The sequence below is a fragment of the Choristoneura fumiferana genome, chromosome 3 (genome assembly GCF_025370935.1).
Source record: "Choristoneura fumiferana chromosome 3, NRCan_CFum_1, whole genome shotgun sequence".
NCBI classification, from domain to species: Eukaryota; Metazoa; Arthropoda; class Insecta; order Lepidoptera; family Tortricidae; genus Choristoneura; species Choristoneura fumiferana.
Genome location: NC_133474.1, coordinates 15,794,316 through 15,808,185, shown reverse-complemented (window position 1 = coordinate 15,808,185; position 13,870 = coordinate 15,794,316). Strand labels below are relative to the sequence as shown.

Sequence of the window (13,870 nt, the reverse complement as noted above, 5' to 3'; positions counted from 1 at the left end):
AAGCAGCGACACTAGCGACATCTACCTATGCTGTAGCCCTAATCGAGAAATTCAACTCATTCGGTTTTACGGGATGACCGTAAAAGTAACAAAAATTTTGGAATTGAAATAAAAAATACAAAAAAAAAACAATCTTATAGGGTTATAAAATTTTAAAAGTTAAGAAAATTACAATGTTTTTCATAAAAATATGGTACAAATTTACTTACTTGTTTTTGTTTTCTCAAATTGAATCCTGACAGAACTCTCAGTGCGCGATTCCAACTCGCACTTGGCTGTTAATTTGTGGTAAACTGTAAAATTACGTAAATTAATTCGCCAAATTTCAATAAACATCATCTATCTACCTATGCATTTAATTATTTTAGCCTGGCTGTCGTGGTAAACTGACGGTATCAGCTGCCCCAGCTGAAGTCGGGGTCCACAGTGTGGTGTTGCTGTTCTGCGTGAAGGACAATCCTGAGATCGTCAGCGTCACCATCGCGTGCAGTGGAGTCGTACCGATTGTTGAGATATTGCCTTTGACTAAAACGATTGGTCAGCCATTCAATTTCATCCGCTATTTTTTATAAATAAACGTATGGGTAGATACGCTTACTTTTATATCCTTCTGTTTTAGAGTACGGGAAACTTCTATTATACCGCAGAGAAGATGACAGATTTATTGTTAAGAATGACTCTATTTTGTCAATAATGTGGAAAGTTAGGAATGCTGCTGACTTTGTAGAAGACTTCATAATCGCTCAAACATCTGGTATTGTACCTAGACATGACAACCAAGTCGTGCCGGTTACGTACATAGCGTGCAGAGTCGGTGTGATATCAAATAAAATTTTAATAATCGATGTAAGTATGATATGATATTTGTAATATAATTTGTGTAAGAAAGGACTTGATTTAAAAGTGCGTTGGAGATAAAATCAGTAATTTATAAATTAGTAAAAAGTATTCGTAAGGTAAAGTTAGCTTTGAGAATTTTAATAAATTAACAAAATAATCACGTGGAAAACAAGGCTAGTTGTAAATCGTTAATTTACTTACTTAATTTATGAAATGTGCCTACTCCATTATAGAATTATAGATGATACCTGCTATGATTTTTTTTATACAGATATATGATGCAGAAGGTCGCGGTGATCCGATGGTGATAGATCAGTTAAGTCTGTCCGCAGAATGTTATGATGTTATGGTTGAGTGCGCTTACGAGAATCCAGCAGAAAACTTCCTTAACTACGGCAACGTAAAAGTCAACTCAACTGTCATTCGCGAAATGTATTTACTAAATCGTGGGAAATATAATATTTTCTTCAAGTTTGTATTTCATTTAATTTAATTGTTTTATACTCATTTATTAAATTGTGTCATTAATAATTATGATTTGCTGCAGATTGAAAAAAGTGAAGAATTTCCCTGAACCATCTTTGTTAAAGTCCTTTCAAGCAACGCCGGAATGTGGGATGATACCAAACTCTTTGAAATTGGTATCTATAGAGTTTGAGTGCACCCCCACAACGTCAATGAATTTAGTCAACGTGCCAGCATATATCTGTTCTCTACTAGACGGCAGTAAAGACCAAGTAGTAGTGGCCAAATTTCCAGTTTGCGTCACAATTGCTTCATTTTACAATACGTAAGTTGTATATATACAACTAATGCTATAAACCTTTAATCTTTGTTCGGTTAGGGGCAAATAACCTTACACAGTGTAAACGATTTTTCAGTTTCACGCTGTTTCCGTTGGGAGAGCTCAATTTCAACATTATCGCAGTAGGGAGCGGTGTTATCCGAGAAGTTATACTAAACAACACCAGTAAATGTCCAGTTACATACGATATTCTGCTACCACCCCAGTACCAACCGGATCCTGATGCTCCCCAGGCTCCAGCGAAAGTTAAAGATAATAGGTTAGTTAAGTAACACATAATTTAGATTATCATTCTTAAGTTGTAATTAGTTTCACTTGAAACCCGTTTTTATTTCGTTTATTATAATATGCTTATTTAAATTTTATAAACTAAAAGCTAGATCAATGAAACTTAATGTATTTCATATAATTTTGCCTAAATATATCATATCCTGTAAATTTGGGCTCTCTGGTGTTATCTAGGAGAAGCTATGAGGGTCTGAAAATGAGACGAAACTGTTAGAGAAAAAGTAGGTAGTGCCTCTTCTTTTTTGTTCGTCTTGGCGGTGGCACTACCGTAATTATTTCTTACTAAATATGAATTAGACACAGACATTTTATTAAATAATCCATAGTAATTAATTTCATTTACCTGTATTTAATGTAAGGAGTAATAATTTGAAAATTAAATAAACAAGACAATTATTTATAAAAAAAATCTATCAATAGATGTAGGGCAAACCTTGGTTAATTGGTGATAGTTAGGTTTGTTGACAATATAATATTACCTATCAAATTATTAATTTTTTTTTTGGAAATGTTACTTATTAAATGTAAGAATTTGTCAACATTTTCTTACCATCTGGTTATATTTTTAATTTACCACATAAATTTAATAAGCATTTGTTTTGACACGTGAAAAAGTAGGTAATCCAGTGATATGCTTAATATGTGATGCTGATTCTGTGATATAATCAGGTGAAGCTGTCTGTTATGTTGCAGCTCTTCAACTGGTTGAATTTTACTTTAAAAGTCGAAACCCCCCGACATTTTCATTTTAAAGTATATCTCGAAAACGGCTGACCTGATTATAATGAAACATAGCTAAGAACAAAGGCAAAGAAACTGGCTTTCACATATAAAAACTGTATCGAAATCGGTCCATCCGTTTGAGAGCTACGATGCCACAGACAGATAGACAGACAAACAGACTAATGTTGGCGTCTATCTTGTAACACCCCATTTTTGGTGTCGGTGGTTATATAAAATAAAAGCAAAACGTTAAAAACATTCAGATAATAAAGTTTAAGCCAAAATTGTATTGGAATTAGTACTCTACTTGGTTATGTCGTGATATAAGATGATACAAAACTTCGCAAAACAATAAGAAATCAACCACCGAAAAAGGACTTTAAAAATAAAACATGGTTAGTTTTACGTTGCTAAAAATTATGTGTTTTTAAAAACGCTTTCATTAACGGGATTTTTTTTTTGTTTTCGACATCTTTGCAATTGTTTTTCCACAGTAAAATTTTATTCAAAATCTTGCTACTTGCAGCGAAATATAAGACGTTACACTAATTGATATTGCTTCTTAATTTTGACGGATGTGTTAGGGTACTTGCCGCGCGTTATCATGTTAAATGAGTGCCACCATCGATCGGCTGGCAATCGTTACAAGCTTGAAAAGTATCGAGTTATTCCGCTATAAGTCGATAAGAAATGATCACCGAATAACTTCATGTCACCGAGGTTTGCCCTACCTACTAGAGCACTCTAATTAAAACAAGATGCAATTATCTGGTTTGGTTCTCTGTCGGTTACACTTTTTGTCGCATTACTCTGTCCGGTTTAGGTATAAGTCCATGATCTAACCTTAACGCCAGGATAAATCTGTCATACCAAAGTCAACATGCCAAAGTCGTATATGTATTTCTTTATTAAGAGTAATTTTTATTTTATTAATTAATATTTCCACTGCAAAAGTTAGAGGTTTGACAAAGGTTGTTGATTCAAATTATGTGTTTTTAGCAAGATAAAAGTCCCTCCACTAAAATGTGGCAACTTTCTCATATTGAATGAAGACAACTTACTAGCCCCCGGCACTAGTCGTACGATTCAAATCCAGTTCCTTGCGACGGCATCAAGAAAGTTTGAGGAAACAATAAATTTTGTGATCAGTGATACATGTCCCGCTGAAGCAAACGGCGTGCCGCTTAGACTTGTCGGAATTGGAGCTATGCCAACGTTAGATTTTTGGAATATAGAGACTACATTCCGAGAACATTTAATTGTAAAAAGCTTGTCGGAATACAAAGTACCTGAGGTAGTACACGTTCAAATTCGGTCACAATTATCATCCTCTTATAAGCTTTTAATACGTAATTGGTATTGCCATTTCAGTCGTCTCCACATTGTGTGTTCGTCGAAGATTCAGTGACTCTAAACTTTTTTTGTGTCACTGTAAACTCCACATTCACGGGATCAATTGACTTATATAACAATGGTTTGGTAGCATGTGCGCTTACTATGATGCTACATTACCAGTCTAATTCTAACCAACAGATATTTTCTTTAGACAAGTACGACACGCATATAGAACCACTACAACACAAAAATCTAGGAATAATATTCAGCCCAAAAACGCTCACGGTAAAAAACATAGAATGTTATTTAATTTTTTTATCAATTCTTTTATCAATTTAAGATTTCTAAGACCATGTGGATTACAGGAATATCGCGCAGTTTTGGAGATCAAGTTGAAACTTCTAGACAACCAGCAACAATCGTTTAAAATCTGTTTAATCGGCGAAGGAGTTATACCACGCATACAGATGCTTTGGCCTCCAATCAAACAACATAAAATATCACTACTACAAATTCCTGTGACTTGCTTGGGGTCTGTAAGCAGCCGAGTGATTAAATTTAAGAATTCAAGCTCTGTCAAAAGCGTAATTATACTGGACGTGCTCCAGTCATCGTATGAAGAAAGACATGTATTTTGGATGACCCCGACAGAAGACTGTGAAACAATGGTGATCCGCGGCTATAAAGGTAGAGTTAGAATTTATTAAAATATGGTAACTAATGTACCTAATGCGCAATAACACGAAATCATAAGCATGTGGAAGGAATAAATTTGAATGTCAACAATAATTTAAACGCCATTAATTACAGATGAACTAAACACAACAATGAAGATGAGATTAAAACCAGAGCAAATAGGAAAAGTTATTGTTCATTACAATCCTTTTAGGAAAGGAAAAACGAGTTGCGAAATAAGATTGACAATCATGGATAACCCTTATGAATATTTTACGGTAACCAAGCTTTTTAACCTACATGAAAATCTAATTTGGCATATGATTGTTTTTTTTACGACTTTAAAACTATGTTTATGTACTAATTCTGGTACTGACTGTAACTACTAGGTCTTCAATTTATTTGGTCACCTTACAGGTGTTTTGTGAAGCTGAAGCTTTCATGGAAGATGTTATATTAGTAGGTCTTGAAATGTTGTCGATGGATGCTGACTTGGAAGCATTACAGAATTCTATTGAAGGGTGAGTTTCAACTGCAAAATACATCGATTTTGATTAAAAAAAAGATTAGGTACATACTGCGTGCGTAGATATTCGATTTAAGTGTCCAGTAAAATAATGTTTTACAGAACGTCTTCTACAGCATCTACGGTAGACAGCAAAGCAAGAAAGTCAAAAAGTGCAACAGTGGAAGGCAAGAAATCAAAAGTTTTTGATGGTAAAAAGAAAAAACAATCTTCTATCAGCTCAATGAGGCACAGTGATGCCGTTACCAACGAGCCTGCCTTTCTCAAATATTTGTTAGACTTTGGCGGTTGCCAATTGTGCGTTATGCAAAGAAGATCAGTTGCAATGGTGAATAATTCAGATAAAGTCTACAGATTTATTTGGGAGGAAGTTGAAAATTTGGTCGTTAAACCTGCAGTCGGATACATTTCACCTGGAGAAGAAAAGGATTTAGAAATCATGTTCTTCTCTGCTCAGCCCGTCTCGATCAAAAAGGTTTTTTTAAGACTAAATTGATCTAGGTCTGCAGATGACTAAACAAATTTTAATGTAATTTATAATACATTACAGGAACTTTTGAGCTGTACGTTGACTGCTATCAGTGACGATTCTTTGACACTTGATACGAAGGGTGCTACTTGGGATAACAGACAAACAGTCACTTTATTTGACCACAATAAGTAAAACAGCATTTTTATCAAAATAATTACAGTAGTTTTTATAGTTTCATATGAAACTTCATTTGAATCGAATACTGTTTCAGGGACATATTCCTTAATGAAAGAGTGGAAGAAGTGTTAGATGAACAACCAATCGTTCCGTCGGAAGGAGCGCTAGGTGTTATTAAGATGATAATAATGTATTCGGCTATGACAGAATATGCCAAATATACATGCACATTGAAAGAGGAAAAGACCCTAAGAGACACATTTATTTATCAAGTAAGTAAGGCCACAGAATAAGTAATAGTAAAAGTAAGGCGTACTTGCACGAACCAAAGTTAATATAATGTTAAAAGGAGTTAAGTGTTAACCTAAAGTTAAATATCGTTAAAATGTATCCATGTAACTATGTAAATGTAGCTATGTATGTATGTAATGTACGTACGTATGTATGTATGTAATGTAGGTATGTAAGCTCTACAACCCAGGATTAACGATTTATTTTGTAAACCTAGACCGTGCAAACGACCATAAAACAGTATAGTTACATTTTAAACTTGTAGGTACCTGTTTTTTTCTATAAGCTGAGCTGATATACGAGGGGAGGTACCAAAATTCGCGGAACAAACACAAATAGTACTCGCTAGGCGTCAGATCCGGCCTGTAAACCAGCGATTCGAAGCCAGATTTGTCGAGAGCAGCAGTCGCAACATGGCTCTTGCGAACTGATGCCTCGTAATACAAGAGCAGCACACACTTCCACAAACTTTCGCCTTCTTTTTTCCTTTAATAGCTCATCTTAGTCATTCCAGCAGCGTTGCGTAGTATGCCCCAGTTACGGTGTTACGGCTTCATAGTCGATCATTCAAATTCCCTTGGAATCCCAAAAGATCGTCGACATCAACTTTCCGGCTGATTCTGACTCTCGAAACATCTTCGGAGGTGGTGCCACTGCATCGACTTCTATTTCGTTTCAACTCAGGAGTGACGAGTCAATTCTTTGTTGCATCTGTAGCGTTTTTAGGGTTCCGGAGCCAAAATGGCAAAAACGGAACCCTTATATTTTCGTCAAGTCCGTCTGTCTGTCTGTCTGTCCGTCTGTCCGTATGTCATAGGCATTTTACTCGAAAATTACAATATGTATATCAATGAAACCTGGAGTACAGATGTCTTGTCAAATAACAAAAAAGTGAAAAATTACAAAAATAAATAGGGGGGGGGGAGGCACTCCATACACGTAACAGAAATTGATTTTTTTTTAACACGCATCAACGTGTGGCACATAGTTCGACGGCTCTTTTGAAAAGATAGTAAGGTTTCTCAAATTTTTTTTTGATTACGTGAAGATTTCCGGAAATAATCGCTCCCAAAGTAGCGAAAATTGTGCCCCCCCCCTCTATCTTATAAACCGTTTGTCCAAAAAATATGGAAAGGTAACGCTTAATGAATACTTTCATCGAAAATTGGTTTCAACATGATTGTATATACCGTTTTTGAGTTATTACCGAAAAACTGCGCTTCTCAACAAAAGGACGTAAGTGCCGTGAAGATACGCTCTTTTTCTGGTAATAGATTTTAAGACTGTAGCAAGTGTTTTAATTGTGTTATAACGCACATAATATTACTTGATTTTTTTTTCGTAATGGCTACGGAACCCTATCTTGGACGTGTCCGACACGCTCTTGGCCGGTTTTTTTTAGTATTTTGTACCCACCTTACACTAACTTTTGTAATACCACAGAATAAGTAATAGTACAAGTAGTAATACCATGATCGTGCAGGATCCTTAATCATGTCTGATACACGTTAACTAATGCAGATAGCTATTTTTTTTTACGATGAGCATCTTCCATTAAGAGTTTTTCGACTTTTCGCACAATTCGATTCAACCGGCCTCACTGGGCCAAGGTCATCTTCGATTCATTGAGCTCCTTAAACAGCTGACATCTCATTCATTATCATTTGTGGAGATTTTCCTTTCCTAGACAGGAACTTTATCACACACGGCACGATTTTCAATTTGCTCCATAATGACTGATTTATACCGAAATAATTTGCTTTTTAAGGCGATTATCGCTAAAACAAAAGAAAATTATGAGATTTACTTTTTTAACTTAAAGGGCAACAACTGAGCATAAAACGTTTTTTTCACTTCTCTTGCTCTAAAAGTAGGTCAATATAGCCGCAAAACGCATTAATTCTTTTACAGAAAGCGTTTTCTCGCAATCGAAGTGAAAAAGAGAGTTTTCACCACGAGACTAAAAGTCAATATAAGCGCTCGGATAAAAAGACACTAACCACCTCGGGTATATATTGGCATATTTTAGTCCCTCAATAAAAAATATAGGTACTTAAACTTTAATGATTTTTCATGTTTTTTTTTTATAGGTAAATATTACTTGTGTGTGTTAGCGTGATAAGTCCCAGAGCATAAACTTTGTATAATAATAATAATGTTTCCTTATAATACTTTATTCCGCGAAATTTTGGACCTGCCCTCATAGTACTTAATTAATTCGTTGGCATATTTTCGCCACTATTATATTAAAATTTGAATAAAACTTATTGAAAACAATAAATTATCGCTTAATAGGTAATTAACTTAGATAATTGCGTGTCGTTGAGAACTGGAACTGGAAAATGGAGTTGGAAATATCGTGATCGCGGGAAGCAAAGCCTTTTGAACAATGAACACACAATGTGCGTTTGCTGCAGCTAAAAACGTTTCGGGTCTGGCAGTAAAGTTGCGGGGACATAAATGCGATATTAAAATCATATACATAGCTTAATTAATTTCAACAAATGGTACAGTCAAGTGTAAAAATATGAACTTATTCAAAGTTTCAAAAATACGAGTAAGTACCCATACTCCGATGCTACAGGCCGTAGTAACATATTTTTGAGTGGTTCGAATAGATATTTATTTTTGCACTTGACTGTACCTACCCAACACACTTATCGAATTTTAAAATAAGATTTTCTGTTCAGAATCATACGTACAGTGGTATATAACATAATATATTATATTATTTTCGCAGAAGAGAAGATTTAGTTTCAAACTGAAAAATATTGGTCACGTGCCTATGAAAATTGTGTGGAGTTTTCAAATAGATGAAGATTTCCCAGCAAGAATTGATAAAAACCAGCCTAAAAAGGTATGGTTTTTAAGATGACTTTTTACCTACTTATATATTGTCACATTAAACTATGTATATTATCTACATTGCTGTTTTAGTTAACTGCGGAAAGTAAAGTGTCGACGGAGCTAGACAGCTTTTCAGACCGTCAACTAGATCATCCAGGTTATGACAGAAAAGGTGAGATTCAGCACTAGTTACACTCATTCATGAACTGATTTGCAATAGCTGATGACGGTATCCTTTAAGGTAGGTAGTAATCACAACACTAACGGAATTAGTTCGTCCTAAAATGTATTACCTATAGAAGGGCAATGATATAAAAATTCGAATGTAAAACAATTTTCCTGCGCAGATGAAAGCAAAGTCACATTGTTCAGTGGCAGCGTGGGCAGAGACAGCGTGGACACCTGGTTCGAAGTGAACCTGCCCTTTACAATAGAGCCCGCCAAGGATTGTCTTGACCCCGACCAAACCCGAACCTATACGGTAACATTTGCTCCTCTGGACGCTTTCGACTACAAAGTAAGACTGAAGAGTTTCATTGGTTAGTTATCAGATGTATCATTTGTTATTCATTTTATATGTAAATATTACACGTCTGCTCCAAAAAGAAGATAGAGCTCCTAATTAACATCGTCTAAGCGATTAGAAATTAAGAGGAAGCCATGTTTTAGAATTAACAGAAATGAAATCGATAATCCTGGATGAGGAGAATATAGTTTCAGCTCTATTCGAATTTCTCTTTATGAGAGGTATATAAGTATGAACATGTTGTTTTTATTTCAGATAACTTGGATCCATACGATCTGAATATATCGTGCAAGCTGACAGTAAAATCACTGATTCCATACTGCCACCTCGATATCGAAGAGAGTGACTACATTACGTCGGGCAGGAGGAAATCAACAGGAGTCGCTCTACCACCGTTTATGACTGTCCTCGAATTCAATGTTTTAGGATCAGGATGCTATAAAAAGTATTATATGTAGCAGTAGATTTAACGTTAATAGAATCCATTAAATAGATTTTTATAGATTTTTTTTAAGCAATTGGATATGAAATCTGAATTTTTCAGGTCATTCAATGTTATAAATCCTACAACGGATCCATACGAATTTATTTTCGAGATGGTGCTCTCCGATAAGCCAGAGCTGATACCGGTACATTGCGACATGCTGAAAGGATATGCTGAAGGGGGGACCTCTACTGAAGTCACATTTACCTTCGCACCTACAGCTCCAGGGGTACATAACGATTGTTTATGTTTCATTCATCATAATTTCATGTCTTGACTCACCATACCATGACTTCACTCATCCATAATTCGATTCAAAATATTTATAGGTTTACGAGTCACAGTGGAAGTTTATAATACCTGTATATAATTTGGTGATTAATTTACTGGTCGTCGGTTTGGTAAGAGAACCTGATGTAGTGTTCATGCCGACTATTTTAATCATAAGGAACTCGTTAGTGGGATTTACTATCACCGACACGGTGATATTGGCGAATAACGAAAACGAGTGTCTGAAGTTCGAATTCAAGGGTAACTCGCTGTGCAATGAGTCTGGCAAAACTCCTGTGATAATGGAGCCGGAATTTGGCTCGTTAAAACCTCGTTCGGAGACACCGATCAAGTGAGTAAAATGGTTTGAAAATAGACTTGTATTCTGGAGTAATTAATGTTTACCTGCCTAATTTATATTTCAGATTTATTTATACCCCAATTGAAGACGGGCCACTGTCATTCAAAATATTTTGTAGCATTACTTACATGACAAAGTATTTGACCTTATGTGTGAATGCTTTGAGCCACTCAATTAAGCCAAAAGTAACGTACTTTTTGATCGGAAATGAACATTTACTTAATAGCGAGGCTATTACTAATATTCACTTAGACCAGGCAAGTATTTGGAAATGTATTACAGATTTATTGAAATTAAATGGGTATGGGAGACAAATGAATAAAGCTCTACTCATTCGGCATACGCCTTCATTTTGCAGACTGCATCAACTTACGAAAGAACTCTAACGTTTATAATAAAGAATGACGGTTCTGCAACATTCTTCTTTGATTGGCACTACAATAGTTCAGCGGTGAAGAAGTACTTGCAGGTGCGCGTGGAACCACGGTCGGGCCGTGTCAGCTCGGGTGCAGAAGTCGAATGCATCCTCCATTTTAACCTTAAACGAGTACCCGTACAAGCGTTCCCTGTTACTCTCAATGTAAGCTACACTTTTAAATGTATCTGTATAATAAAATAAAAGCGTTATTTTCGTTCCTTTCACTTTGGAATGGCCTCACCCTGAGTGTTGTACCACAAATGGTTTAGCATATGGTTCGACTGGCGTGGCGTGCTGGAATGTTTTTCTAAGTAACAAACCACCTAATGATATCTACTTTAATATCGGTTAATTTAGATTTCAGATGGACCAGAGTATAATATTTTACTTCACTCCGAAATTGAAAAACCACTGTACCACTTCTCCTGCACCAATTTCGATTTTGGCAAGTGCATCGTGAATGCACCGGATACGACGTACAAAAAGAACATTGCTTTTTACAACGATGACCGCGTTCCTATTATGTAATATTTTTTCCCGTAATATTTAGTAAAGAGCTTAATATGGGCATAATTATGTCCGAGAATATGATAGTAAAATTGAAAGTATAATTACAGACTCGACCTAAACTTCGCCACATTACCCGAACTGTTTGTCGACTATCACCAAGAGCCTAGCATAGAGCCAGGCCAACGTTCGAAGATATCTATATACTTTCGCCCAAAACAGGTGAAGGAATACGAATTCAAGATACAATTTTGGGTAAATTCTTTATGCGAAGAAATCATTGTCGTTACGGGAGAAGGTAGTGTATTGAAGATTATATTTTTTTACCGTATAGGTAGCTATCAAGGGTTATGGCGGTGAAATACGTATACATCTAAGTTAATTTTGGAAGTAATATGGTATTTGTTAATATTTTCTATCACTAACTGGTAAAATATGTAAAAATTCTAACATATTTCTTCTTAAAATTTTAGGCGTCCCACTCCTTTTCGATTTGTATGAAGGCTGTCAAAAAAGTTTTGACTTGGGACCAGTCAAAGTGGGTGAAAAAATTGTTCGCCAAATAGAAGTGATGAATCACAGTAAAGTGCCTATCGATGCAACCTTCATATTCAAAGACATGTACCCTGTGATTGACGACACCCTGCAGTCTGAAGCGACAAGCGTTTGCCTCAGTCCCAGCGTGGCCAACCTCACCGCAGACCCGGGACCATCAAGGTACGTTAATACCGGTAGTTATAATGTTCGAGGTCTAAAGAAATTGTCATACCTAACTTCGTACGAAGCGAAAAATATTATGTTACCTGAGACAAGACGTTTCGAATCCCAAAACTACTAATTGACACGTTATTTTTGTCTAGAGTGCAAATGTTGCAAAATTACAAAGACGACAAAGTTCGAAAGCAAATTGCAATGGACATACAAAATGCACTATCATCTCTGAAGGTGGTACCCAGTAGCTGTAAGATACTGCCTCATAGAAAAGTTCCACTGAAGATACATTTCAAACCAGTGGGCATGATAAGCACTTTGAACGCTCAGGTAATTGGTTATGGGTACAAATTCAAGCTCTCGAATTTAAAATGAGTACTTTCATTTATAGTAAAGTAACATTATTTTTTTCTTGCAGTTAAATATGCGAGTACTTAATTACGAAAGGCCTCTAGTCCGATTGAGTGGCTGTGCCACTGGTATGAGCTTGTGTCTCAGTCAAAAATCGCTTCAATTTGGTCGCGTGCGCATACGGGGTGTCAAAATATTGAAAGTAATGTTACTGAATAAAGGAGACTTCGGAGCTAGGTAAAAGCTTGAATTTTCAGTGGTAGGTATTATAATAGATAAGGTATAAAGTAAATATTTTGTAACTGTTTTAGATTTTGGTGGCAGCCCCTGATTTCCGATGAATTTACGATTTCACCAATGTATGGCAACATCGCAGCACATACCAATGTTACTTTCACAATTACATTCAGGCCTTTTAAACACAATCCTTTTATTAAAGTTTGGGTAAGTAATTATATTCTGGCTCTATTTTTTCTTTACGTTAAGCAATTGTTTTTAACCGACTTCAAAAAAGGAGGAGGTTCTATGTTCCAATGTTTGTATTTTTTTTTATGTATGTTCGCCGATTAATCAGTCAATTATGGACCGATTTTCAAAATTCTTCTTTTATTCGAAAGGATACTCTTCTGAGGTGGTCCCTTTGTCACCAAGTCAAGATCTGATGATGGGATCCTAGAGAAATCGAGGGCAAACCTCAAATTTTATAGGCACACCTACTTTACTTTTTTGTTAAAAATTTTTGCTTATAAAATTGACTTACTCAACCTTCCCATTTTTCCTTCAAGGCAAGCTGCAATATCGAGAATTATATGCCGCTAGAGTTGGCCATGTATGCCACGTGCGTGGATATGGGTAACGTGCAAGCCAAGACCATGTACTTCGAGTGCCCTGTCCGGGAGGTCCTGACAGAATACGTCACCGTTACGAACCCGTTAGTAACCACGTTTCTGTTTAGACTCGCTTTGTACCTTGCACACTTATAACGTGCTATCTGATTTAGAGTGTTAATTTTTAAAAACAGATCCGACGAGATGTGGCTGATCTTATCGGAGATGCCGAGTGGGCCCGGCCCGTTCACCTCATTGAAACAGTTCCACGTCGAACCAAATTCAGTTTTCGACATTCCGATCCATTTCAAACCGAAGACAATAGGAAAACATGAGGTTTGTAAAATGTTCGCGCCTTTAAAACAACGTTGAATTTCAAGCTTTAAGTTTTCGAGACCTACGCATTTTTTTTACCTTAGTCATCAAATCATATTAT

The 13,870-nt window shown here is 36.0% G+C and overlaps 1 protein-coding gene across 1 annotated transcript in view; it reads left to right on the top strand.

Moving 5' to 3' along the window:
- Nucleotides 1-13,870, top strand: part of LOC141426743 (hydrocephalus-inducing protein-like) — a 40,485-nt gene that overhangs the window by 21,650 nt on the left and 4,965 nt on the right. The window contains exons 45-73 of the mRNA XM_074085883.1: nt 369-537; nt 620-846; nt 1,112-1,311; nt 1,388-1,630; nt 1,722-1,904; nt 3,656-3,950; nt 4,028-4,276; nt 4,357-4,678; nt 4,802-4,944; nt 5,084-5,187; nt 5,295-5,667; nt 5,743-5,852; nt 5,936-6,113; nt 8,873-8,989; nt 9,070-9,151; nt 9,327-9,518; nt 9,761-9,950; nt 10,050-10,218; nt 10,319-10,611; nt 10,685-10,877; nt 10,979-11,200; nt 11,396-11,562; nt 11,656-11,843; nt 12,019-12,262; nt 12,406-12,586; nt 12,675-12,844; nt 12,919-13,051; nt 13,393-13,538; nt 13,629-13,770. Of these exons, the coding sequence (XP_073941984.1) occupies nt 369-537; nt 620-846; nt 1,112-1,311; nt 1,388-1,630; nt 1,722-1,904; nt 3,656-3,950; nt 4,028-4,276; nt 4,357-4,678; nt 4,802-4,944; nt 5,084-5,187; nt 5,295-5,667; nt 5,743-5,852; nt 5,936-6,113; nt 8,873-8,989; nt 9,070-9,151; nt 9,327-9,518; nt 9,761-9,950; nt 10,050-10,218; nt 10,319-10,611; nt 10,685-10,877; nt 10,979-11,200; nt 11,396-11,562; nt 11,656-11,843; nt 12,019-12,262; nt 12,406-12,586; nt 12,675-12,844; nt 12,919-13,051; nt 13,393-13,538; nt 13,629-13,770 (5,625 nt within the window). The remainder of the gene's footprint in view (nt 1-368; nt 538-619; nt 847-1,111; nt 1,312-1,387; nt 1,631-1,721; nt 1,905-3,655; nt 3,951-4,027; nt 4,277-4,356; nt 4,679-4,801; nt 4,945-5,083; nt 5,188-5,294; nt 5,668-5,742; nt 5,853-5,935; nt 6,114-8,872; nt 8,990-9,069; nt 9,152-9,326; nt 9,519-9,760; nt 9,951-10,049; nt 10,219-10,318; nt 10,612-10,684; nt 10,878-10,978; nt 11,201-11,395; nt 11,563-11,655; nt 11,844-12,018; nt 12,263-12,405; nt 12,587-12,674; nt 12,845-12,918; nt 13,052-13,392; nt 13,539-13,628; nt 13,771-13,870) is intronic.